Source organism: Rhinolophus sinicus, linkage group LG06, assembly GCF_036562045.2.
Source record: "Rhinolophus sinicus isolate RSC01 linkage group LG06, ASM3656204v1, whole genome shotgun sequence".
NCBI classification, from domain to species: domain Eukaryota; kingdom Metazoa; phylum Chordata; class Mammalia; order Chiroptera; family Rhinolophidae; genus Rhinolophus; species Rhinolophus sinicus.
The window spans coordinates 123543668-123568297 of record NC_133756.1 but is presented as its reverse complement, the minus strand read 5'-3'; the positions used below and the strand labels follow the sequence as shown (position 1 = coordinate 123568297).

Genomic DNA, 24630 nt, shown 5'->3' with positions numbered 1-24630 from the left:
CACACGGAAAAGTATTCAATAAAATGAACCAGAGATGGTGAGGCTGTGAACTAAGCCATGGCAGTGGGAATGAGGGAAAGGAAACAAGACGCTTTAACACAATCTTCCCTGGCCCCACCCTCTGGTCTCATTTCTAGGCTCCTCACATCTGGATTCTTAAGTTCTGCATCCAATTAAAATCACGGTGCAATTTTCACAGAGTTTTGTGTTTTTCATTTTATTTTAGCCTCTCAACTCCTGTGGGAAGTAGAACAAACATTTTACAGAGAAATGATTAACCTATATCTAACAGATATCAAATGCAATATATCTGGGCAAAGAGTATCTAAGCTAAGAGCCCCAGATCACTCTAAGGTCTTTACTTTACTTTTTTTTTTTTTTTTTTAAAGAATATCAAGTTCTTCAAATCAGAAACACTGCCACCAGGAACCATCTTCTTCATTATAATAATTACAATCTTGCTTAATGACTAGGTGAGGATTGCTAACTTGCACAGCTTCCAGCAGCTTCTGGGCTTCCGCATCAAATGCCTCTTTGCACAACCTGAGAAAACAAGGGAACATCTCTTCTTGTACTCAATTTTCCCACAGTACTTTACTTTCTCTGGAGAATTTATTTCAGAAAGAAAAAAACTGTTCTGTTAAAGTAGGGAGAGAATATTAACATGGCTGGGAGTAGGAAAGGAACCTGAGGGATACAGTAAGGGAGATACCATAGTTGAAGGAAAATGGAATATAGAAGAGAAAGAGAGAAACATTAAAAATTACAAGAATCCTCCAAGAGCGTTTTTCTAGTCAAGCGAAACAGTACTACTAATGATACTGATGAAAATAGCTAACACATTGTTTATGTTAGGTACTGTTTTAAAGATTGCCTATACTGATGAAAGTGATCGATTCTTACAATAAACCTGTGTAGATATTATCATTTCATCCATTTTACAGATAACGAAACAAACGCAAGAGACTGGGGACTAGCACAAGTTCAAATATCTAGTAAGTGACAAGGCTGGAAATGAAACTCAGGTAGGCTGGCTCTCGAGTTTGTGGCTCTTAACCACTATTCTGTATTACATCTCTTGAAATTCCGTGTTCTATGGGAGGAAAAAAAAAAGGCCTGGAAAATATCCAAGGGTCCACAATCAGGTTGCTCCTGAGGACTGCAATAAACCAGTGTCTCCCCCGATTCCTCATTCCAGAAAACTTTTCTTCTAAGAAGCCAATGAAGACTTACCCTAGAACTTGTAGTTTACATTCAGGAGACATCAAACCTTCACATAACTTCGTAATTCCTTCACAACCTAAGGTATTCTGTGTCAGGTTTATTTTTATCAATCTTTGGTTGCTGCTAAGAGTAGAGGAGAGATCCTGACAACAGAGAGAGGTCAAACCACAATATGCCAGCCTGCAGGGAAGAGAGACTACAGATAAAGTTAACTTTATACCATGACAGAGAGCAAGCACACAAGAAATCTGTGAGCTGGGAGTGTAGGTTAACTCCAGAAGCTTAAAAAATGAGTACAATTAGGGTATATCCAAGGAATATAAGTATTTATCATATTCATTACTACTAGACATTTATAGACTGAATCTACCCCTTCCAATATCATGAATTACAAGTTCATAATTATAGTCTAAGGGATAAATAAAATATGGTAGCACACTAAGGAAAACTATAAAGCAGTTGAGTCCTTGAACAGCATTAAAAATACAGTAACATAAGTAAATTTTAGAAATATAGTATTGAGTATTTAAATAGCAAGTTATATAATGAGATCTCTAGCACCATGCCATTTATATAAATAAAAATGCATACACCAAAAAACATTACATCTTTTACAAGGATACACACAATTCTATGGCAAATTTCAAACACATTAGGTCAGCTGTCCATGGCTGGGAAGGAGAATGGTTAATGGAGATAAATTAACCAACTAACCAACCATCAATCAATCAGTTGTGGGCCCTTGCATAAACCAATGATAATACAATACAATGAACTAAAGAAGCATGATAAACTCAACCTTCTGCACCTGATGATTCCCCCAACCAATTTAAATTTAATTTTCACCTTATGTTTATCTAGTCATTCAACAATTGAGGGCCTATAGAGGTACTGAGTATACAAAACTTTTTCTTCAGTTGCTGCCCACATGGAACACACATTAACATAATGGAGCAATAGTACCACTAATGATGACACAGGGTACATAAATATCACACAAAATAAACCTTAGGGTGACATAAAAGATTATCAAGAATTCATCAAGAAACAAATCATTCTAAATTTGCAGTCACTAATAAAAGTCTCAAAATACAGAAAACAAAAACAGAACTACAAAATGAAGGACAAATAATTATAAAAAAGACTTTAAACATATTTTACCATAATTAAATTATCTGGATAAAAATCACAAAAATTATAGATGACTTGAAGAGGATTAATAATCTTATTAATACGAAATATGGCAACCAACAGCTCTTCATATTCTTTTCAATTGCACTAGGGAACACATAAAACTGACTTATATACTAGGCCATGAAGCAAATGTCAACATATTTCAAAGAACTGAAATCATGTACTATATGTTCTCAGACCAAAATGCTAGAGTGTAAATATAAAAAGATAACAAGAAACCACTCTTATATTTGAAAATTAAGAAATACACTTTAAGAAATGCACTTTAAAATAATGGTTTGAAGTTAAATATTTTAGACTCAAAAATAACAAAAACATTGTATACAGTATAAAAACTTGTAGGATGAAATTAATGCAATGATTTAAAAGAAAATCATAACCTCAAGTCTGTGTTGGAAAAGAAGAAATATTTATGAACGAAGCATCCAACTCAAGAACTTAGAAAAAGAATGGTAAAATAAATTCAACAAAAGTAGAATAAGATAGAAAGAATAATTAATAAAACATCTCTAGATATCTGAATCACTAGAAATGATACAGAAATGAAGCAGATGATAAAATATTATTAGACACTTGCCAATAAGTTTTAAAATGTAGATGAAAAGATAAAATTATAGGAATACTTTACCAAAAATTACTCAATAAAGAACTGGCTAAAATTTTAAAAATTAAGTCTGACAAAACTGTCAAGAATAGAAAGCAATAGAAACTTTGGAAGTGGCAGAATAAATTGGTACAATCCTTTTGACAATATCTCCCTCCTATTTATTCTAGATAAATGTCTATGCTGGTGACTCAGAATTTATGTATTAAAATATTTATAGCATCACTAAGTCATAAAAGAAAGAAAATGAAAACAACCCCAAGTCTCCACCTACAATAGAATGGTTATAGTTTTTGGTATGGGCATTCGTCGGAATCTTTTACAGCAATAAAAATGAACTACAGTTACATGAAGCAACTAGATGACTCTTATAATCATAACATTAAGCAAAAATAAAAAACCACAACCATAACACAAAAGAATATATAAAGCATGATTCCCTGTATATAAAGTTGGTCAGATTAATCAAGAGGCCAGTGGAGTGTCATGTCCTTGTGAAGATTCACCAGAAGCTAGGACTATATTGTGTAGGAAAAAAAGGGATCGATATCGCTGGGAGACATTCTTCTATGGGTCTTTCTCCCTCCTATATTTTTGCTGACAAAAATGCAAGGTCCTGACAACTTTTTACCTGGGCTGTTTCCTAGAAAGCATTTGCAGTGAGAAACCTTGATGAATGTCTCCCCCTCCAGGACTAAGAGCAGGCTTATTCACTGCTTGCTATAAGATGATGGGTCCCCAAACTCAATGTTCCTCTACTGGGATGCAAGCCACTGCATGTACCGGCATCCATCCAGGCCCTCCACACTGACCTTGTGGGACTTGGGGCACAAAGGAAACTGACACAAATGTGCCTAATGCTGTGCAGTTGGCTATGCTATGAGTAATAAGGTGTCTGTCTCTGGTAGGATTCTATGTCTCCTGCCAGCATTCATGGGACAGTAATAGGCTAACTTATTGGGTGTTAAGTAGGACAAAATTAAATTTCAGACCCAATAGTTACAACATCATTGTTGTGATAAAAACATATAAATGGTCAATGAAAACAGGAAAAGCAGCACTTTCTTGGCAGATTCAGGGAGACATATCATAGTGTCTGGGCTTCTTACGTGTAAAGCAAAATTTTGACTCAGAGGTCAATTATTCATGTTGTATAAGTATAAAGTACTATCCAATATCAATTCAAGATTTTAAAGAGAAAAAAATCTAAACGATATATAACTGAACATAAAAAGTACGCAGAACATAGGATAAGATTAGATTGCAAGTTCCTTGAAAGCATCAATAGCATTTTTCTAGATAGAAGATGATTAGTAAAATCTTTGATTTAATAAGAATAATTAATTCAAGGACAGATGGGCTATCTGAAGGGTGATAGCATGTAAAAGACCTAAATCAAGTACTATTTATTTAATACATACCCTGTCCAACGCACTGAGGAAGACACAAAGAAATGTGAAATACTGCTTCTACACTAAACAACATATAATACACATTGATCCCTATATTTGAACGTAGGATTCTCATTTCTGAGAGTAACTTACCTTCTAGCCCCATTTATTCCCATCCTCTCTCCATATACTAAATTTCTTCTAAGTATACAAGCCACCAAATAGGTATCATTTTCCTAATGAAAAATTGAACTCACCCGAGCTTCTGAATATTACAGTTTGGATGTCTCAAAGCCTCAAACAGAATTTTCACTCCATCATCCTGCAAGTCATTGTTCCCAAGGTCCAGGCTCTGCAGGTTTGGGTTGTTCAAAATAGCAGAAGCCAGATCCTGACAACATGCACTAGTGAGAACACAGCCCATCAATCTGCAAGAAATACAAAAGAAAAGTGAGACCTCTAGTTGTGAGGCTTAATTATGCACAAGTATTTGAGCCTTTTTATTGAGCCTTTTTTATCTACAGTTCAGGACACTCATAAGAAGATCTAACATGACCAGTAGAAACAGATGGGCTTTATTAATGGGCAGGAAAAAATAGTGCATAAAACTGCTTTCTTCCACAAACAGGTTATTATCGATCAAGTTTCCCAAATCAAGGGTATAAACATTTATTTCCAGCAATACTAAAAAAAGTATTGTAAGCTTTCCCAAGGAACCCACAGATCTCAATAATTTCAGTTTCTAATATATTTTTGAAACAAAATTGCTTTCCAGGAATTTGTCTCAAAGTATTACCTCCAAAGAAGAAAAAAGCAAGCTACATATAAAAGACATTTTTCCTGTCCAATCTGGCCTCAAGCATTCTCTTTCCATACTTTGTCCCTACCCTATTCTCCAACTATATACATCTATTTTTTTTCCAAATATAACATATCTATCCTTGTTCCCCTTTTCTCTCTTCTTTCCTTCTGACAGACATCTGCATATAACAAAATCCTCTTCACCTGTCAAGACTACAGCAACTCAGTCTCCTCTGTCCCACTCCTTGCTCCTTGAAACTTCTTTATAACAACATATGGAATATATTAATATTATAGTTGGCTTTATATTATCTCCCTATTAGCATTTTGTGAGTTATCTGAGGACAAGAGCATCACTTTAATAATAACCTTTAGTCCCCTCAGCATCAGGCTCAATTTGCTGTAAACACTTGTTGAGGCAGTGGCACGGCCTGTATAGAGACTATGAAGGTAGCTAAGAAAGCACAATTAGTCTATGTGTTTATAGCAATGCTAAGACAAGTAACTGGGCTAAGCAAACATCTTCTGTGTATAGGTCACTTAGAAATTGTATCTCTGTAGCTGAAATAGAGGTATTGGATTCAATGACAATTTCCATTAAGTAAAATTTTATTTTCCAGTTGAATAATAATCAAGGAAATATCAGAGAATCACACTGTAACACATATCGTATCAGTTTTCCGAAAGTACAGGTGCTTACTGGACCCAAGAGTTCAATCACTTTAGTGTTTATAGATATGACAATCAACTATTAAACTCATTTGGAAATTTGCTTATCATGAGTCAGTGTAGTCAAGCCAAACACTTCTGGGTATACCAACAATCTTGAATTTATAGTTCTTAAAAAAACTATGCTGGGGTTAGACCCTTAATGACTCACCCAGGCTACTAGTCCCAGGGGAGGCCCTAGTGGGGAAAGTAAGCTGAGATCGCTAAGGGACACCTCTATCTTGCATCACTCTAGCCACAACATTTATATAATTAAATAGTAAATATCATGCAACCATTAAGATAATAAGATAACTGTATATAAGTATTTAAATGTGTTTCTGAAATACTATCACGTAAAAAGAAAATTTTAAAGTCATGTCTACACAGTCATCACAATTACATATACACATACCAGGCACCCACTCACAGAGTAAGAAAGAACATAACAGGAATAAAACGGTTGCTGTTTAAGAATGACTGGATTGTTGGATATTTTTAAAAATTCCATTCCCAGTTTCTTTAAAAGTTGACCTATTTATAAACCTGAATTTTAAGAAAGAAAAACTAATAGAGCACAATTTCAGCTTCATGGACATAAGGTAGAGGACACACACTGAGGCACAACCGAGGGAAAAATAAAATGGTTACTGTTCAGCGTGATGGCTCTGGTCCTCCTTACCTGAGGGACGTTAACTGTGATTACTGTACTAATTGTTTTAAAAAAAATTGATGAACAGACTTCTCCAGCTAGTCTAAGGCAGAATGAGAGAGAGGGAATCAGCTGTTTATTCTTTTCTCTGACACTCAGCTCTCAGTACCTTTCTTTCCCTTTCTCTCCTGCCCTCACAGTAGTTAAAGCTACACAAAAGTAAGGTCAAAGAATACCTACTCCAGGTCCTGAAGATTACAGCTTGGATGCTGAAAGACATCACACAGCAGCTTTACTCCATCATCTTGTAGCCAGTTTGACCCCAGATCCAGATGTGTCAGGCTTTTGTTGTGCAGGAGAGAAGATGAGAGATGTTCGCCACTAAGTGAAGTGAAATGGCAACGTCTCAGCCTACAGGAAAGACAGTGAGAGGAAAAGATAGAATCACTGCTCTATGGCCCAGAGATGTATATCTTTGAAAACGTTTCACGTTACGATCCCTTATGTACTTGCCAACACTCCATCTCAGATCAAATACTCTCTTCCCTCATTGCCTCTTTGGCTGTCTCATTTGGGAAACAGATTTACACCAGATTGGGCTAAAAGTGGATTCATGTTCTTTCTATTGCTATAAATGAAATGTTAACCTCTTTACATTGTATACAAATATAGTACTCTGTTGCAGAAGTAGCTACATAGAGCAGAGGAACAGGCATACAGAAAAGAATGGGAGTAATCATAATAAAGTACTTTTTGTACATAATAAAAGTGGCTTTTCCAATCAGTAAGGAAAAGATATATTATATCAAATGATTTGGGGACAACAGACCTGACATATGGGGAGAAATAAGTTTAAGCCTTATAACAAAATTAATTTGGAATGATTTAACATTTAATTATTAAAAACTAAACCTTAAACAGTATGAAAAAGATGACATAAGTGGCATTTTAAAAAATTGTTATTTTCAATTATGAGAAAATTTTTTAAAGTGATAAGGGAGAAGATAATTAGATTTCACAAAAATTTTAAACTTCCATATTCTAAAAATGTCTATAAGGAAGATTAGAACTACAGCAACATTCTAGGTAAATTATTTTTAATATATAAAAGTAATAGTAACAATGTACATGGGATATTAACCATAATATATAACATATATAAAAGCACACATTCAGATGAAAACTAAGCCTATAATGAGGCAATTTCTAGACTACTAAAGGCCAAAAACATCTGAAAAGATGCTCAACATCAAATACTTTACTGTAAAGTTATTTTCAATTAATTAATATTGATCAAAAAGACTGTAGATACCCAGTGAGGATATTAAAATTCAGGCCCCTAGATTGACTGCTGAGGGAATATAAACAATTTATCAGGAGGCAATTTAACCATATTGCCAATAAAAAATTTGGCTCATCAATTTGATATCTAGGACATTACCCAACAGCAACTAACAGAATAATCACAGTGTGATCTAGCCATACCATGGAATGCTACATTTCTGCTCAATGGCATTCCTTACCTGTTCTGACCCCAGAATATGCAGTTGGATATGTGGACTTTAGTTCTAAATTCATCATTTTCTTGTGAGCATTAGGCAAGTTGCATAATCTTTCTAAGCCCCACAATCCTCATCTGTACAACGAGACACTTAGAACTCAGGTGGCCAATTTGACACCAAGTATTTTTGTGCAGATTAAAGAAATATAGCACAGGGTCCAGCACACAGTAAGGACACAATAAATGGCAGTTATTAATATCATCAAGCTCATCATCTTCATTATCATTAAGTATGACAGGGGAAAAACAGGAGACAGAATACATTCATTAATATTTTCCCATTTTAAATGTATTTCAAAATGTGTATTATAATGGGAGGCTGAAAATGGGCAGAAACTTACACAAGGCTCTGTAGAATGCACTGTGGATGTTTCAAGGCATCACTCACAAGCTTTAGTCCATCATCTCCCAAGTCGTTATCCGCCAAGCATAAATGTGTCAGCCTTTTATTGCTGGTAAGAGCCAAAGAGAGATCCTGGCAACCAGCCACTGTGAGTCCACAGCTTTCTAAGCTGAAGGAGAAACAGATGGTAAGGGAGCAGTCAAATTCCCAAGTTCATGCTTCTCTTCTTAGTCTCAGAGAAGTTAGCTGGTACTTACATTTCCTACACCTCAACTATAGACTCAACGTCATCAAAGCTACTAAAAATGATGGATTCCATTGCAGCAATGTATAGGGCATGATGAAACAAAACATAGGAGAGGAGAGGAGAAGCCTGGAAAGAAATGAAAATTAAGAATTCAATCATGAAGAGAAGAAGTGTCTAAAAGTCGGGTAAAAGAAGAAGGGCAGTAGAGGAAGAAAAGGAGGAGCCCATCCAGGGTTGACAAATGACCCAACTCGTGTCAAGACCCAGGCGGTTTGCCCATTCAGATCATAACTAAGCTACACAAGATTAAACAAAATGACTCTACAGAAAACAAAGCAAAAAGACTCACGATAGTCTCTCTAGGTGACACTTTGGATGTCTCAAGGCCTCACACAACAGCTTCACTCCATCATCTAATAGATTATTGGTGGACAGATTCAGAAATACCAGGCTCTGGCTTCTGACGAGAGCCTTAGAGATATTCAGACAACAATGCGTAGTCAGGTCGCAGGATTCCAAACTGGAAAACACAGAAAAATAGAAATGACCACTACTTGGAGAAAAATTATAACCACTGTTCACTCAGACAGAGCATGTGGTGACTTGGATATGGGTCTTTGGGACCTTTTGTGAGAATACAGCTTCCCTGCATAGAATGAGTTATTTAATTCAAGCAGAAGGCTCTAACAGAGAGTTGGGAAGGGAAGGGTGGGAAGCACGTCTTTTCCATCCCCACCTCCCCAATTTCTTATGAAAATCCATATAAAAACATTCAAAAATATTTTTAAATGATCCTCATTTTTTTTTTTTTTAATCTTGGAGGAATATCCTCTAACTACAACGTGGGAGATGGTAGACTGAAGTATGGCTCTAGCCTTGCATTCTTTGACTTCTGAAATAGATGGACGGGAAAGCAGGAGTAAAAGCTGTTACTCCCCTGTCTGCCAAGAGCTCATTTATTCATGGGAGCCAACACACGCTCTCTGAGGAATCCAGTCCTTAAGAGTGAAAACAAGAAGTAAATTGAAAATAAAAGTTTCTAAAAAATAAAGGAAGGGAAGCAGAAGTAGTGCATGTAGAGTCCATAGTTTGAGACTCATATTTAGAGACAACTTGCACTTTGGTTGAGGCTGAACCTGATACCAGCTATTTGTAAGAAGAGTCCTGCGTCAGCAGCATTCCCGGAACGTGAAGTTGCTCTATTCTTTTAATCAAGGACTTATCAACTCGAGTCCCTTGGGAATTGGTTCTCTTTATCAAAATCAGGGTGTACAGAGGTAGAAACAGAAGGTGATCCTGCCTCAGTCCAGAATCAGACCTCAACAGATGACCTAGGACATACGCTCAGGCTGAAAAACCTCACTTGCCCTGAAAAGGTGTTATGGACTGAATAATGCTCCCCAAAATTCATGTTGAAGCCCTAATCCCCAATGTGACTGTATTTGGAGACAGAGCCTTTGAGAAAGTAATTAGGTTTTAAATCAGGTCATGAGAGCAGACCTCCTAATACAATAGGACTGGTGTCATTGTAAGAAGAGACACCAGGAATGCGAATACACAAAAATGGCCATGTGAAGAAACAGCAAGAAGGTGGCCATCTGTAAGCCGAAGAGAGAAGCCTTACCAGAAACCAATCCTGCCAACACCTTGGTTATGTATTTCCAGCCTCCCAAACTGTGAGAAATAAATGTTGTTGTTTAACCTACCCAGTCTGTAATGCTTTCTTATAGCAGCCCAAGGAGACTACCGTGTTTCCCTGAAAATAAGACCTAGCCAGACCATCAGCTCTGATGCGTCTTTTGGAGCAAAAATTAATGTAAGACCGGGTATTATATTATAGTATATTATATAAGACCCGGTATTATATTATATTAATTTTATTAATTATATATTATACATATTATGTTATATTATATATATATTATATTATATATTACATATTATATTACATTATATTATATTATGTTATATATTATACCCAGTCTTATATTATAGTAAAATAAGACCAGGTCTTATATTAACTTTTGTTCCAAAAGACGCATTAGAGCTGATTGTCCAGCTAGGTCTTATTTTTGGGGAAATGCTGTAATACCAAATGGTATTACATCAGCAACCAAGCATACAGGGAAATGAAGGAAATCTTATACACTGTATTTGGATAGAGCCCATCTAGAAACCAAAAGATTCCAATGTTATGGGAACTGTTGACAAATTACTAAAGTTTAACAGAAAAAGAACATTACACTAGAGGGACAGAACATAAGCACATATATTACATGGCCAGTCAACTGTCCATAGCTCTTATAACATGAGGTCTGAAATAAACACACAACTGGAACTTTTCCCACATGAAATGGCAACAGTCTATACAGGCCTCTTGATTACTCCCCACTGGCTACCCACAACAGGAGAATATCCAGTCCTACATAATGCAGTGTTTGGTTATTACAAAGCTTTGATGACTTCTGCCACCCCAATGTTCTGTTCACTGGTGCAAGGAACCTGACTAGTTGGCCCAGAGAGATGTTTTCCTGTCTGAATGCCTAGTAACTGGGTCTACATCAAGGTTTATCAAACCGCAACTGATGAAAGAGATTTTATCAAGTCCTGCTGATCTGTCAAGTGCCAAGGTATTTTGTGTTGGATCCAGGGCTCCCCCTGTAAGAAAACATCTTGCCCTCTATTTAACAGCTGTTTGCTATTAATATGTTTTACTTTTAGAGAGGAACCAATGACCTACTTGTCACCTGGGTTCTAGACCAGAGGCTGCAGGTTACAGAAAATTCCTCAAGATGTCTTAAAACTACCTCATAGATAGTATAACCCATACCCAAACCTGGCCTGCCTGTAACTTAACACATGTTCAAGAATTATCCAACAACTTTCCAGACATGCTGTAAGTGAATTTCATCCTGTAAAAACTGGTGAGATTTAAAATACCCAATGGTAACAGAATTCATAGTCAAAAAGATCTTGTCTCAGATTTCACTTGTTTTTTTCCTACACAGATTATCATGCTTCCCACAAATACAGACCTGTCTTGGCCTTTGTTGCATCAAGGTTCATTCTTGACCACCACCACCGACTCCAGGAATTACAAAAACTTCAAAGGGAAAACCAACTGCAATGATTTTTTGTCAGAAACGGAATTTTCATTGTAAAATAAGATCTTTCTTGAAACCTGACACACAGTGTGGAGACCAAGTATGATTGCTAAGCTCACTTTCACAAAGAAAGAAAATCAGGCCCACCACTAAGATCCAGAGTATATATGACAGCGAGTGAGCACCTTCACAGTTGACAGCTGCTACACTGTTCTTCCTCAACTTTCTGTACTGGTCACGGAGTTGCACTTATAAGATGAGGGCGATTCATTATCAACATTAAATAAAACCAAGCCTGGCACAGCACTGCCCTCAGTTACCATTAGTCCATTCTTCTCTATGAGAATTTAAAGATACAATTATATACATATTCCTGCATTTAAATATGAAAAAAACTTAAATCTTTATAAATTCTGGGTCTGACCCCCCTCCCCAATTTAGGAGATGGAGACACAGAACTGTACAGTGAGGTGTCTTCAGATGGGGGGAATGGAAGGAGTTAAACGTCCTATCAGTAGGAATCAGCCTCAATCTACTGATCCCCACTATTCCATACCATGCAAGTACGAGTAGATTTAAGGTGGTGCTATGAACAGCAATTCCAGGCTGGAAGAGTCTATTTGGACAAAGTATCAATTGTAATAAAAACCTCACAGCTTACCTCAGATTCTGTAGTTTACAGTCTGGGTGTTTCAAGGCTTCACATAATGACTTTACTCCACTGTCCCCTACATCACTCCCTTTCAGGTCGAGATGCATCAGATTCTGGTTGTGAGTCAAAGAACTAGAGATATTCTGACAACCATCAGGGAAAGAAAGAAATCTCAACCTTTAGGAAAAAAATATGCAGGAGGGATTACAAAATCATCTGTCCCTAGTTACAGCACCCTTTTCTTTTCAAACCTAAATAACTCTTAGATGTTTTCTAAATATTCCTGCCATTTCTTATCTTACTTAGGGTTCCTCATATTCCAGGTCAGGTCATAAATTCAAGTTTCAGGATGTTACTTAGAAAAACAATTGGGTTACCACTTAGGTGTCCATTACATTATATCCTGACAACTGATACTCTCAACTTTGTTTGACCATGGAAAAGAAGATGATAACATCAGGAAAAGCAGAAGAGGAGTTTTTAAACTCTTAAATCCCAGAAATGACGACCAAAAATAATTGGGATTATTCCAAATACTGTAATTACAACATTCACAATATTTAATCCATTAAATAAGCCAAGGTGAGTTAACAGTTAACATCAACTGTTTGATACGCATTAGGAAAACACATTATTGCAAAAATGCTGTCATCTCGTGAACTTTGTTAGGTGTACAGAGACAGCCCAAAGCAAAATACGAAGGAAGTTAAATCCTCCCATTTTTCTTTTGATTTTTCCATCTCTAACTCAGTCATTGTTAGCTGTACCTGATTCTTCTGTAGTGCCTCTGCTGGCCCCAAATGCTTAGCATGTTCACACTGCTAACTGTTCAAAACCTCCTTTTTGCCCACTACTTACCTACCCTTCACCCTGACCTCCTTCCAGGCAAGCACAAGAAAATAAAGCTTTTCCCCATTTAGAGCACTAACCACCATCATCTAGTAAAAGTGGCTAAGGCACTCACTAAATGTAAATCAAAAGTACAGTCTCACTTTTTAGGGAAATGGGACTTGAGTCTAAGGCCCCACTAAGGTGGGAAAGGCCAAAAACTACCTTCACAGTACCAGGGTACCCTTGCATTCTAAAAGAGGAAACCATTTAACCCAAAAAAAGACATTAGCTATTGTACTGGTGACATTCAGTGAAGGGACAATGTGTGGGGGAGATATTTGAGGGTGAGCGAAAATGACTTCCAGGAACCCCTGAATTATAACATATATGTAACTGCCTACTACATCTATATGCAAATCCAGACCTAATCTAGTTGCTTGAAATCTAAGGTCAAATTTCACTAAAAACACTGAGATTCTAAGGGAAATATTTAGGGGGAAGCCTGTACCCCCATAAAAGAACATTAATCTTCAGTGCTTATAGGAACCAACATCTATCATTCTTTCAGCATTCAGCACATATTACTGAGCACCAATTAGGCCACGTGTGCATTGAGGGGCACTGAATACAGAAAAAAACAGGATCAGTTTCAGCTCCTAGTAGAGCCAATGGACAAGAGGGAGACATGTAAACAAGCAAATGTAAAAATGTGATACGAGTATCTAGAATCAAATTAAAGACTAAAATAGCAAATGCCTGCAAGAATGAGGAGCAGCTGCACCTTCCGCATGCTGCTGGTAGGACTATGAAATGATAAAACCACTCTGGAGAACTGGGTGGTTATTTCTTAAAAAGTTAAATATATATCTACGAACTAGCAATTCCAATTCCTAGGTATTAGCTCAAGAGAAGAAAACATATGTCACAAAATAAAAAAATAAAAGATTTTCACAAGAATATGCACACCAGCCTTATCCATAATAGCCAAGAATTGGAAACCCAGAGGTCTATTCACAGAGAATGAATGAGCAAGTTGTAGTATATCATACAATGGAATGCTAATCAGAGATTAAAATAAAGGAACAAGAAACAAAAACTAATAGACACAGACAATAGTTTAGTGGTTATCAGAGAGAAATGAGGGAGGGGGTCGTAGAGAAGGGAAAAGGGGACTCAAATATATGGTGATGGAAGAACTGACTCTGGGTGGTGAACACACAATGTGATACATGGATGATGTATTATTGAAATGTACACTTGAAACCCATATAATTTTACTAACCATGGTCACCCCAATAAATTTAAATAATTAACAATTAAAAACAGAAATAAACTATTAAAACATGCAGTAATGGATAAATTTTTATAAACATTTTGTTGAGCAAAAGATGGACACAAAATACACATATTGTTGAATCAATCTAAATGACTTCCAAGTACAGAAAAAGCTAATATATAGTGATAGAGGTTAGAAAGTGGTTGCCTTTGGGACTGGATGGGGTGAGAGGACTGAATAGAAAGGGGTACAAGGAAACTTTCTGAGGTGATAGAATTATTTTCTGTCTTGTTTTGGGTATTGGTTACAGAGGTGTATGCAATTGTCAACACTCAACAAACTGAACACTTAATATCTATGCGTTTTATTGAACATAAATTATTCTTCAATTAAAAAAAGTGTTCCAGAACTTCTTCGAAAATGCTTTGTTGACCTGCCTAGAATTAGAATGCCTTAGCTCTGTGTTCTTTTTCATCTAGAAAATTCCTAATCAAGCCTCAAAAAACCATGTCAACAGCTACTATGTTCTGTGCTATCTTTCCCAGAATAAATCAGTTATGCTTCCAGGTCCTCAGAGGTGTCCACTGGTCACATTCTTGGTTATTGTACTCAGTGGATTTTAAATATTTGTTTACTGTTGCCCCTAAGAAGTAGGAGTGGGAGGTGGGACAAAGAAAGAAACTGGAATAACTCCATTAAATTTTCTCATGTCAGACTTACAATAGTTTCTGTAGTTTACAGTTTGGGTGCCTTAGTTCTTGATAAAAAGTCTTCATTGCTAACTCATCAAGGTTGCTATGACACAGGTCCAATTCTCTCAAGTGTTCATTTGTATGAAGCACAGAGCAGAGATCTTGCCAACAATGAGTAATGCAACCAACATCCCTTTGCCTAAATAATTGGGAAAAGAAAAGACCAATGATCCTAATTCAGCCCAGGCAACTCTCAGAAGTTGGTACAGGGTGGAAGTTAAGTGGGCTTTGGGAATGGCGAGAACACCCAGTGCAGGTCTGGCTGGGCACAGTTCACCGGGAAGCCTTCCTTTTGGCACTCCAGAGGCTTTATTTGCCCAATAGCTTTCCCAACCCCCTGGACACACTCCTTTGATGCACAAGAGCGACTTCATTTAGGAGGAAGAGACTCAGGGAAGATAAGAGAGAAGCCTTCAAAAACCTGAAGAGCCAGTATCAAGAAGAAAAATAACATCCGACCCCAGTGAGTAAGATTAGGAATAATGGGTAGACATTATGGGACTGTGACACAGATTAAGAACCACAGGTATAAGCCCAGTACTACCACTTACTAGCAAAATTACTTTCAGCAAGTCACATCAATTTCATGAACTCTGAATTTTCTTCATCTATAAAATGGAAATGCCATCTCCTTTCACAGGGTTTGAGGATTTAATAGCCAATTTTAGTGGGTACACAAAAGCATTGTGTAAATTTTAAAATGCTGTATAATTTAATTATTAGGCATACTATCAATAGACTCATTATACACAAAAAGGGTGATTTTACAACAGATAGTCTAGCGATTATAAAAGCATGAACTCTACAATAGAATAGTTCTGAGTTCCAACTCTACCACCATTCACTAAACTGCGTGATTCTGGCAACATTACTAACCTATAGGAGCCTCAGCTTTTTCAACATAAAAAGTGATGCTAATAGTATGTTTCTTAGGATTACTGTGAAATTCAGTAAGACAATCTGTAGAAAATGCTGAGCCAGTGTTTCATATTGTAAATGCTCCTGACAATTGGTAGCTGCTGTTATTTAAAGTATGTAAAAGTCTAGCATGTTGCCTTATACATAATAGCTACTGTAGAGCAGGAAAAAAAAATACCGTTTTCCCTCTGCCCTCCTAGGTTTCCTGGCCAGGGCCCTGTAAATTAGATTGATAAAAGACAGATTAACAAGAAAAAAGCATGCAAATTTTATTAGCAGGTTCATCATGGGTACACATAGGGGAAACTCACGTATGAGTAACTCAATGGGGTGGTTAAAATTTGGGATCTAAACACCTAACTCACAGGGTAAAGGCAAAAGAGAAAGGGTGCTTATGGAAAAACAAATGAGTTTTTGGAAAGATAAATGGGATTTAGGAGAACAGATGAGAGAGATGATAGTTTGTGACATTTGTCTGGGTAGTGTCAACTTCTGTCTCAAAAAGAGATTCTCCAAAAAGAGATTAGGGTTGCTCCTAGGAGGGGATTTATGACAGTTGAGTTCTTTTGGAAAGCTCTGCTTCTAGGCAGATAAGGTATTTCAGGAACTCAAATGCTTTCAGCTCAAGATAATTCTTTTGTAAAAGTGGCATATTTTGGAGGGACGTATCCTGATCCCCTTCACTACTCAATAAATATCGGTTTCCTCCCTTATTTCCCCGATACCTTATTTAAATCGGAATGAATGACATTATAGAGCGGTGACCTCTACATCACCTGACGTCTTAGAGAAAACTAGGCAATAAATTATTGACTTAAACATTCAAGTGCTTACTGTGTACAGATACTATGGATAAAATGTGTGACCTCAGTCAAGTTACACAACTTCGTGGTACCTCAGTTTTTTATAAGTAAAAGTAGCATCTACCTTGGATTTTTAGGAGGCTAAATGATTTGGGGCATAGAAGATTGTCAGGTATGTATTAAGCAAATGTTAGCTACTATTTGATGTGTGCTTGAATCAATGACTGTACACTTACTTTCTAGGTGAACTCTGCAGCTCAGTTTTGTAATCTCAAAAGTAAATTGAGATATGGCTTTCATCAGCATTAAATTGGGAATGTTAAATATCCTGTGCACTCTGTAACTGTATACCACATCGTAAGCCCTCAATTAATTTTAGTTTAATATGGAACTAATTCCATAGTTCGATTGTTCCCCCAGACTTAGAGGGGTAGAGTCAGGAAAGGCAATCTGAGGAAGGGAAGAGGGTGTAATAATAAGCAGAAAGTGCTGAAGTTCATTTATTCTTCCAAAACATTCATCTAGCACCTACTATTTCTTACCCACATCTGACTCTCTCCAGTTAGTTGTTAAAGGGCTGAGACTTTTCATACAAAGGCCGGGGATGTCTAGGCAATGGGGAAGGTGAGCTAAATCAGTAGAATACAGTGGAACAGAGCCCACAGAGATGACCTATGTACACTAGGTTTAGCAAGAAATTCCTAGTTCCTATTCTTCTGGAGGGCATGATTTCTAAAAGTTAAACATATGTAAGCTGATGGGTGTAAGTTTGGGCTACGCCATACCCCTCCTTGAGGACTGAAGCACTCATTCCCTAGTTGCTGGGAGTGTTGCCAGCGGACAGTGCTCAGCCAGGTCCCTCTCCTGGGATTACCGTCAGGCCAAGATGGATACTTCAGGCAAGTTTTTGCATATTCCTCACCAGTAGCTGTGACTGGTCAATAAGGGGTTTCAGTGCCTGGCCTCTCTCTCAAGGTGGGAAATCTCTGAAAGGTTATCCTGGCTCTGGGATCTCAGCTAAACAACTCCTCCTTTCCCTCTGAGAAAATCTACTTCCTTCACACCCCCACAGAACACATCCAGGGAACTGACCTAACACACTTACCAAGTTTCAGCTGGGGGGCTTAAGTTTAACATCTTCTCAAATACCACAGACAGTTTAATGGTCTGTAAACCTTGGCAATGCTTAAGGCAGAATGAAGACACAAGCAAATGGATCTTCCCATAAATATTAATGACAACCTTTTGTAAATATCTCATTGCCTGGCTTATAAATGCTTCATCTTGAGTCTCATATAGACAGTGAAACAACTCCAGACATTCCAGCTGTGATGAGAAATGTTCACTCTTTCCTAATATTTTTATCCACTGAAGTATCTTCCATTTTATCTCCAGTGACATTTTACAGTTAAAAGTTTCCTCCAGTTGTTTCACTCGATCTTCATTCAAAAGGCCAAACAAAAAGCATTTCATCTGCATCAGATGGGGGTCTCTATGGCTGTTGCTTTCAAGTAACAGCTTCAAGTCTTCAAAAGACTGAAGGGAACAGTCTGTGATTTCCCAACTGTCTTTCCACATATAGAACATAGCTGCAAAAAACTCCTGAATGTGTAGGTGCGTGAACTCATAGCAGTTTTCATACTCTATGTCCTTTTGAAGAATATTCATGTCCAGGAAAACTGAGACATCAGATTTAGTTAATCCATGCTTTCTGAGATTTTCCCTGTAAAACACATGTGTCATAGTCCATACTCCTTTAGCGGCCAAGTGGCACAGCCTCTTCAGTTGGGTTTGGTTGGGTATATTAGGACAGCTTCCATCTACCTGTGTGAATAAGCTAGAGATATAGCAGGTAAACAGAGCCGTGGTGGTTTTGCAGGTCAACCTGATATCACCACCCTTCTCCATTTGCTGCTCCAGACAAGTACAAATGACCCAGCACACTAGGGGGACTTTGCACATGCTAAAAAGTATCTCGTTGTTTCTTAGTAAATCCAGTACTTGCAAGGCCAACTTCTTGTCTTCAAAAAACTGGTAAATATACTCCTCTCTTGCATCCTCAGACATACCTAGTAGCTCTACAGAATGCTGGCTTTTCAACAGAGGCTTTAGTTTCTTGCAAGCTGTGAGTCTCGTTGTCACCAGTAAGGAGGACTCAGGGAGCATCACTTTCCTCAGCAAACTACTCATGAGGAAGGACACTGGGTGTACCTGGGTCCAGTCTTCGCACAGCGTAAACTCAGGTTCCTCAAATGCGAAGTTCAGCTCATCAAAACTATCAATTATAAAAAGGAGACTATTTGGCTGGGACAAAATCATTTCAATGGGGCCTTCTGTGCTGGGCCAGTCCTTTGATATCATTTGAACAAAGCTTCTTTCTCTCAACTGGTTAATTTCTCTTGCATTGAGATAAAAAATGTAAGTAAATTTCTGGTGATAGAGATTGCCCTGGGCCCAATCTAACAATGCCTTTCTCACCAAGGTGGTTTTTCCAACTCCAGCAGCCCCCTGAAGTACCACTGTCTGCGGCTGTTCACCGGTTTTGACATCCACATCAAACAACTGTTCCAATACTTTTCCGCCTTCCTCAGCAATTTCATGACGGAAATCTTTAGGTTCTCCAAGCAAACACTTTCTATTCCGCATGATGCAGAATTTTTCCTGTATTTGAATTCTGTATTCTGTTCCATCACCTAAGTCAGAATGGAGCAGGAAAAACAAAACAAATATACACGTGATTAAAACAAATTCTATGATTTGCAATGTTAAGAATACTGGAGTTAGAGTTAGGAACAAGAAGTGATACAGGCTGAAATCAAAGTGCAGGCTGGATTAGCTAAGAAAAGAATGTAAATAAAACAAAAATATTCCTGTAGATTTAAAATCTACATTACAAACTGGAAAAATAGAACTGACAATGACAAATGAATTTGTGATGGAAAATAAAAAGTAAATTCATTCTAAAAATATTTTCTCTATTTTGTACTTTTGCTCTACAGAGAAAAAAAGATGATACATGTGTAGAACAGTCATCATCCAGATTAAAAATGAACACAGACAACAATTAACAGTAATAGCCAGAGAGGACCTGAAGACAGATCTGAAGCTACAAAATAATCCACTTTGTACAGGTAAAACGTTAATAGAAATGAACACTGAAAAATAGCGTGAAAAATATTTAAAAGAGAAGAAAAAAATTCCCAAGTGTGCAAATAAAATGAAAAATATGGTTTCATTTTTACTTAAAGTCTGATCCCATCTTCAGATCTCAATTTAAATGTCACTATCTCAGGAAGGAAGTCGTCTCTTAAGCCCCAAAGCTAGAATAATTCTCTCTCTCACATATTCCCATAAAACAGTTTATTTTTCATTCATAGCACTTATCACAAGCTGTAATTGTTCTATTTAATTTTTAAAGTAAACACAGGTTTGAACTGCATGGGACCACTTATAAGTGGATTTTTCTTTCAATATTCAGTCGGCCCTGTGTATCTCTAGGCTTCACATTCACAAATTCAGCCAACCTCAAATAATATTTTTGATCTGAGGCTGGGAATCTGCAGATGAGGAGGGCCAAAACTCCATGCGCGGTTCTACACCATTTTATACAAAGGGCTTCATTCAGCATCCACGGATTCTGGATCAGAGGAGCATCCTGGAACCAATCCCCCTCAGATACTGAGGGACAACTGTGAATAATTCTTTCCTTTGTTTTCCTAGTGCATTCATGACAAACGTCTAACATAGTTCATATTCCACTAAATTATGCTTAGTTCTCCCCCAGGAAAAGTTATGGAATTAGAAGGCAGGTATTCTTCCTTTCTAGGGTGTAATACCTAGTACAGTGCAGTACTTTAAATTGAGATTATAAGGATGATTTTTACTTTTTTCATTACACTTTTATCTAGATTCTAAATTTTCTTACAGAACAATCTCTATGAAGATAGAATGCTGGTTTCTTAAATTTATGGCCAGTTATACCACAAAAATAAACTTCCTTATGTTGGATCAGAAATTGAAGTCAAAGTGGGAAGTCATCTTCAAGATCATTTAATACAATAAGCAAATTATTTATTAGTACTTAGAATGAAATTCCAAGTACTAATAAATACTTAGAATGAAGTTCCAAATACTAATAAGTTCTTAATTATTTCTTGAATGATATAGTGTGGCCTGTTAGAAAGCAACATAGCTGAATTAAGAATAAAGGTTTCTCACCTGGACCAGCTTTCTTTGTACTGTAATTCCTCTTACAGACTGGAAGTCAACTACATAGAAATCAAAACAAAGTAGGGGGAATGGAAATGGTACTGAACTAAGAGTGAGAAAACCTGATTCTAGAAATTATATTTTATATGGAGTAATTGGTCACCACCCCTGGAATTCAATTATCGCATCATTTCTAAAGAAAGGGAATAGATGTGATAAGCCAAATAGCCCCTGCTAACTCAGGGATTCTTTAGTTCATAAAACACAGACATGAATATACCTTTGCTTATTAAGACTGTCATCTTTGATTGGACATTTCCAAATTCAGGGCTCTCTTGAATTGAATTTCCAAATTCAGGCCTCTCATGAATTAACACGGCATTGATGCTGACTTTGGCCAGGGAGCCAGTTTTGTTGACTCTTTTTGAATGAGAATCAGCAAACAGGATAGTAGAGGAAGTTAACATGAGTTGAATAAAAGTCCCCTGGGAGATAAACCCCATCCAGCTTCATAAGCTCATACTCCTCCCAAATCTGACAAAAGCCCATCTACTCACCCAGCACTGTCTCTTCATCATCTTGTGCCTCTCCGGCTCTGGTGTTGTCTGGTCCCATGGTCTGGGCTGCCCCTGCAACAGGTTCCAAAAGGATCATGAGATTTGCCAAAAACAAGGAGAGCTTTGGTAATGGCCAGAACAGGGGCCAGAATTCTCCTCAGTGGTGTAATTTTATGACTACCTGTTTTAAGAAAAGTAGCGCCATCAGAGCCTCAGACACCACCAGTCAGTCTAGCTGAGGAAGAAGTGATGTGGTATGAACAACATGAAATAGGAGACCTCTTGTCATGCCCCCCACCCTGTAACAGGGCCAGTCGTCTAATCTAAGCTCAAATTTCCTTGTCTGTACTGACCTCACAGTGATGCAGTGAGCCCCAAAGGAAATAATAGATATACACTTTGTAATACTTGTGTATGAATAACGAATTTTAGATATCTACCATATTTCATACTTGGGAATGACTAAAAATACTGACTTAGCTTATGTCCCTTAATAATTTTTCCCCAGTCCTATTTCAGCAAAGATTTTAAATCATATTTGAGATTCCTTAAAATTTAGCCTAACCTATGACTTTATCTGTAGTTTAGGCAAAGGAACACTAAATGGGATAATTCTTATCACTCAGTTCCATTAAGCATTGTAATTAGTGCAAAATGGATGAATTACCTCCAATTAAGGAGCCAGGCTGAGTAACAGTACTCAAAACCCTTCTGCCTCTTCCGTGCTACTCAAATGATACAACAAGCTCCCAATGTACTTGAGCACCATGGAGTTTGTGTCTCACAGAGTGGTTTAATCTCATAGAGATTCATAGAATCACCCTAGCGGGCTCCAGGAAGCACTTCCATCTCCCTACCGCCCAGATATGTGCCTAGCATCACTCACAGTTGATCTCTGTCTTTGCTCTCTCATACAGATCCTTCAGGTTCATCTTGCCAAAGAGTTTGAGAGCCACATCCCAGGCCTGCTCTCCTGAATAATGCTTCTTCATTAAGTTAGCCAAATCCTCCCGCTTGGCCTTCTTCACTTCAGCCCAGGGTATCGGGCAGCCCCCAGCTTCCATGACCTCATTCTTTAGGAGTAACTTGAATTTCTTTAATTCCTCTTTGTTTAGCTCCTCCAAATACAACAGGAGCCCAAAATCAGAAAAGAAGGAAGATGACGACAAATCTGTCATCTTGTCCCTGAAAAAATAATTGAAATAAATGAGACCTAGGGAAAAGTAAAATTAGAACATGAAATACCTATAAAAATATGGATTAATTCAACAAAAATGTGTTGAAGCCCACTAAATTCGGCTCAATGCTGACCTACTATCCTCTGTAATACATTTGCTATCCTAAAAAAAACATTCCTTCAATATAGACCACTGCATATTTCTTCCACCTTAAGAGCTACTCCCAGTCCTACCACTTATGAGCTATAAGAAATAAAGACAGACCATTCATCTCTGAGCCTCAGTTTACTCTTCTGCAAAATGAGGTATCAGAGGCAACCTCAGAGGACTGTGGTATGGGTTATATGAGGTAGACTGCATGGATCACCTGGCACAGAACAGGCTCCTACTAAGTACTGGCAACTTTCCTCATCCCTTCTCTCCCCCACCAACACCCAACATATATCTCAGCCTATAAAACACTGTTATTATACCCAACCAAACACTTCATTACGCTTGAAGCACATGTGACTGGAATATTCCACCATCTACCCCTTCATATCATGTCACCTCTGGTCACAAACGCATATGCAGTCACCAAAGGTCTGTGTTCCTAACTCACAAGCTCCTTTCACATCCATTCCCCATCACAATTTTTCTGGGTGAGCTCAAAGTTAATGCCCACACAAAACACCCCCCTCTCACATCCTTGACCCTAACTCCCATGACCTGATTTCACTTCAGCATTTCACTATGATGCTTTCACTCCAGACTTTTATCAGCAACAACTATTCAACCTCTTAAACTCCGAAGTCCCATAATCCATTCTCTACTAATACCTTCCAGTTAATTGAGCAGTTTCATGGCCTCACTCCCATTGTGACAGTTCTTCAAACAGCATGAAATCCTGGTCTTTTGAGACCTGTGTTTTCCTCTTATTTACCACCCATCTTACTCAATTTAGGAGCTTTATTCAATTTCTTATTCAGCATGAGCATCCAGTTAATCACTTAAACCATATCTTCAAGTTTCTCATCTCTTCAGTGATTTGCCTAAAGAGACACAGCCAGTCTGCAGTGCAGCTGATTTTTCTCTAAACCCCTCTCCCCATTACAGTCTTTCATAATGCCTCCCCCTATGTTTGCCAATGAGACTGAAAAGGTAGGATGGGGGAAATAAAAAACGGTACCAAAGGGAGATTTTACTTCTTAAACAGAAAGTGGATCATATAGTATCAAATCACATATAACTGAATTATACAGTAAATAAGGATATTACTCTACAGTAAATGATAAGTTTATCAGCTGTTTTTTGTTTTGTTGTTGTTGTTTTTGTGGGGAGGGTTGGTGTATGTTTTAACTGCACTGCAGATACAGATTAGGATCTAGATTACAGATTAGAAAACAACTTTCAGAGTAATTTAAATTAAAAAAAAGCAAAAGGAGTAAATTTGAGCAAAACTTCAAAGGAACACTGAAATTTCTCCAAGACATACGAATTACAGTAAGTGAGGGAAAATGAGGCATAAAACACAACACCCTCAACTTCCTGCCTAGAAATTTACAGATATCACTAAAGCCTTGTTCTTCTTTCCTGTAACAAAGGAAGGGGGCTCTCTCCCTTTGTGTATAGCTCATCTCTCCACC

At 37.5% G+C, this 24630-nt stretch overlaps 1 protein-coding gene across 1 annotated transcript; it reads right to left on the bottom strand.

The window, feature by feature from the left end:
• Positions 1-220: 220 nt before the first annotated feature.
• Positions 221-23005, bottom strand: NLRP14 (NLR family pyrin domain containing 14). The gene is made up of 11 exons (XM_074335932.1): positions 22714-23005; positions 21828-21899; positions 18167-19754; positions 15309-15479; positions 12491-12658; positions 9075-9245; positions 8477-8647; positions 6815-6985; positions 4671-4841; positions 1234-1404; positions 221-543 (listed from the first exon to the last, which is right to left on the bottom strand). Exons 1-11 carry the CDS (start codon positions 23003-23005, stop codon positions 408-410), a joined length of 3282 nt encoding a protein of 1093 aa, XP_074192033.1. The 3' UTR covers positions 221-407.
• Between the last annotated feature and the right edge of the window lie 1625 nt (positions 23006-24630).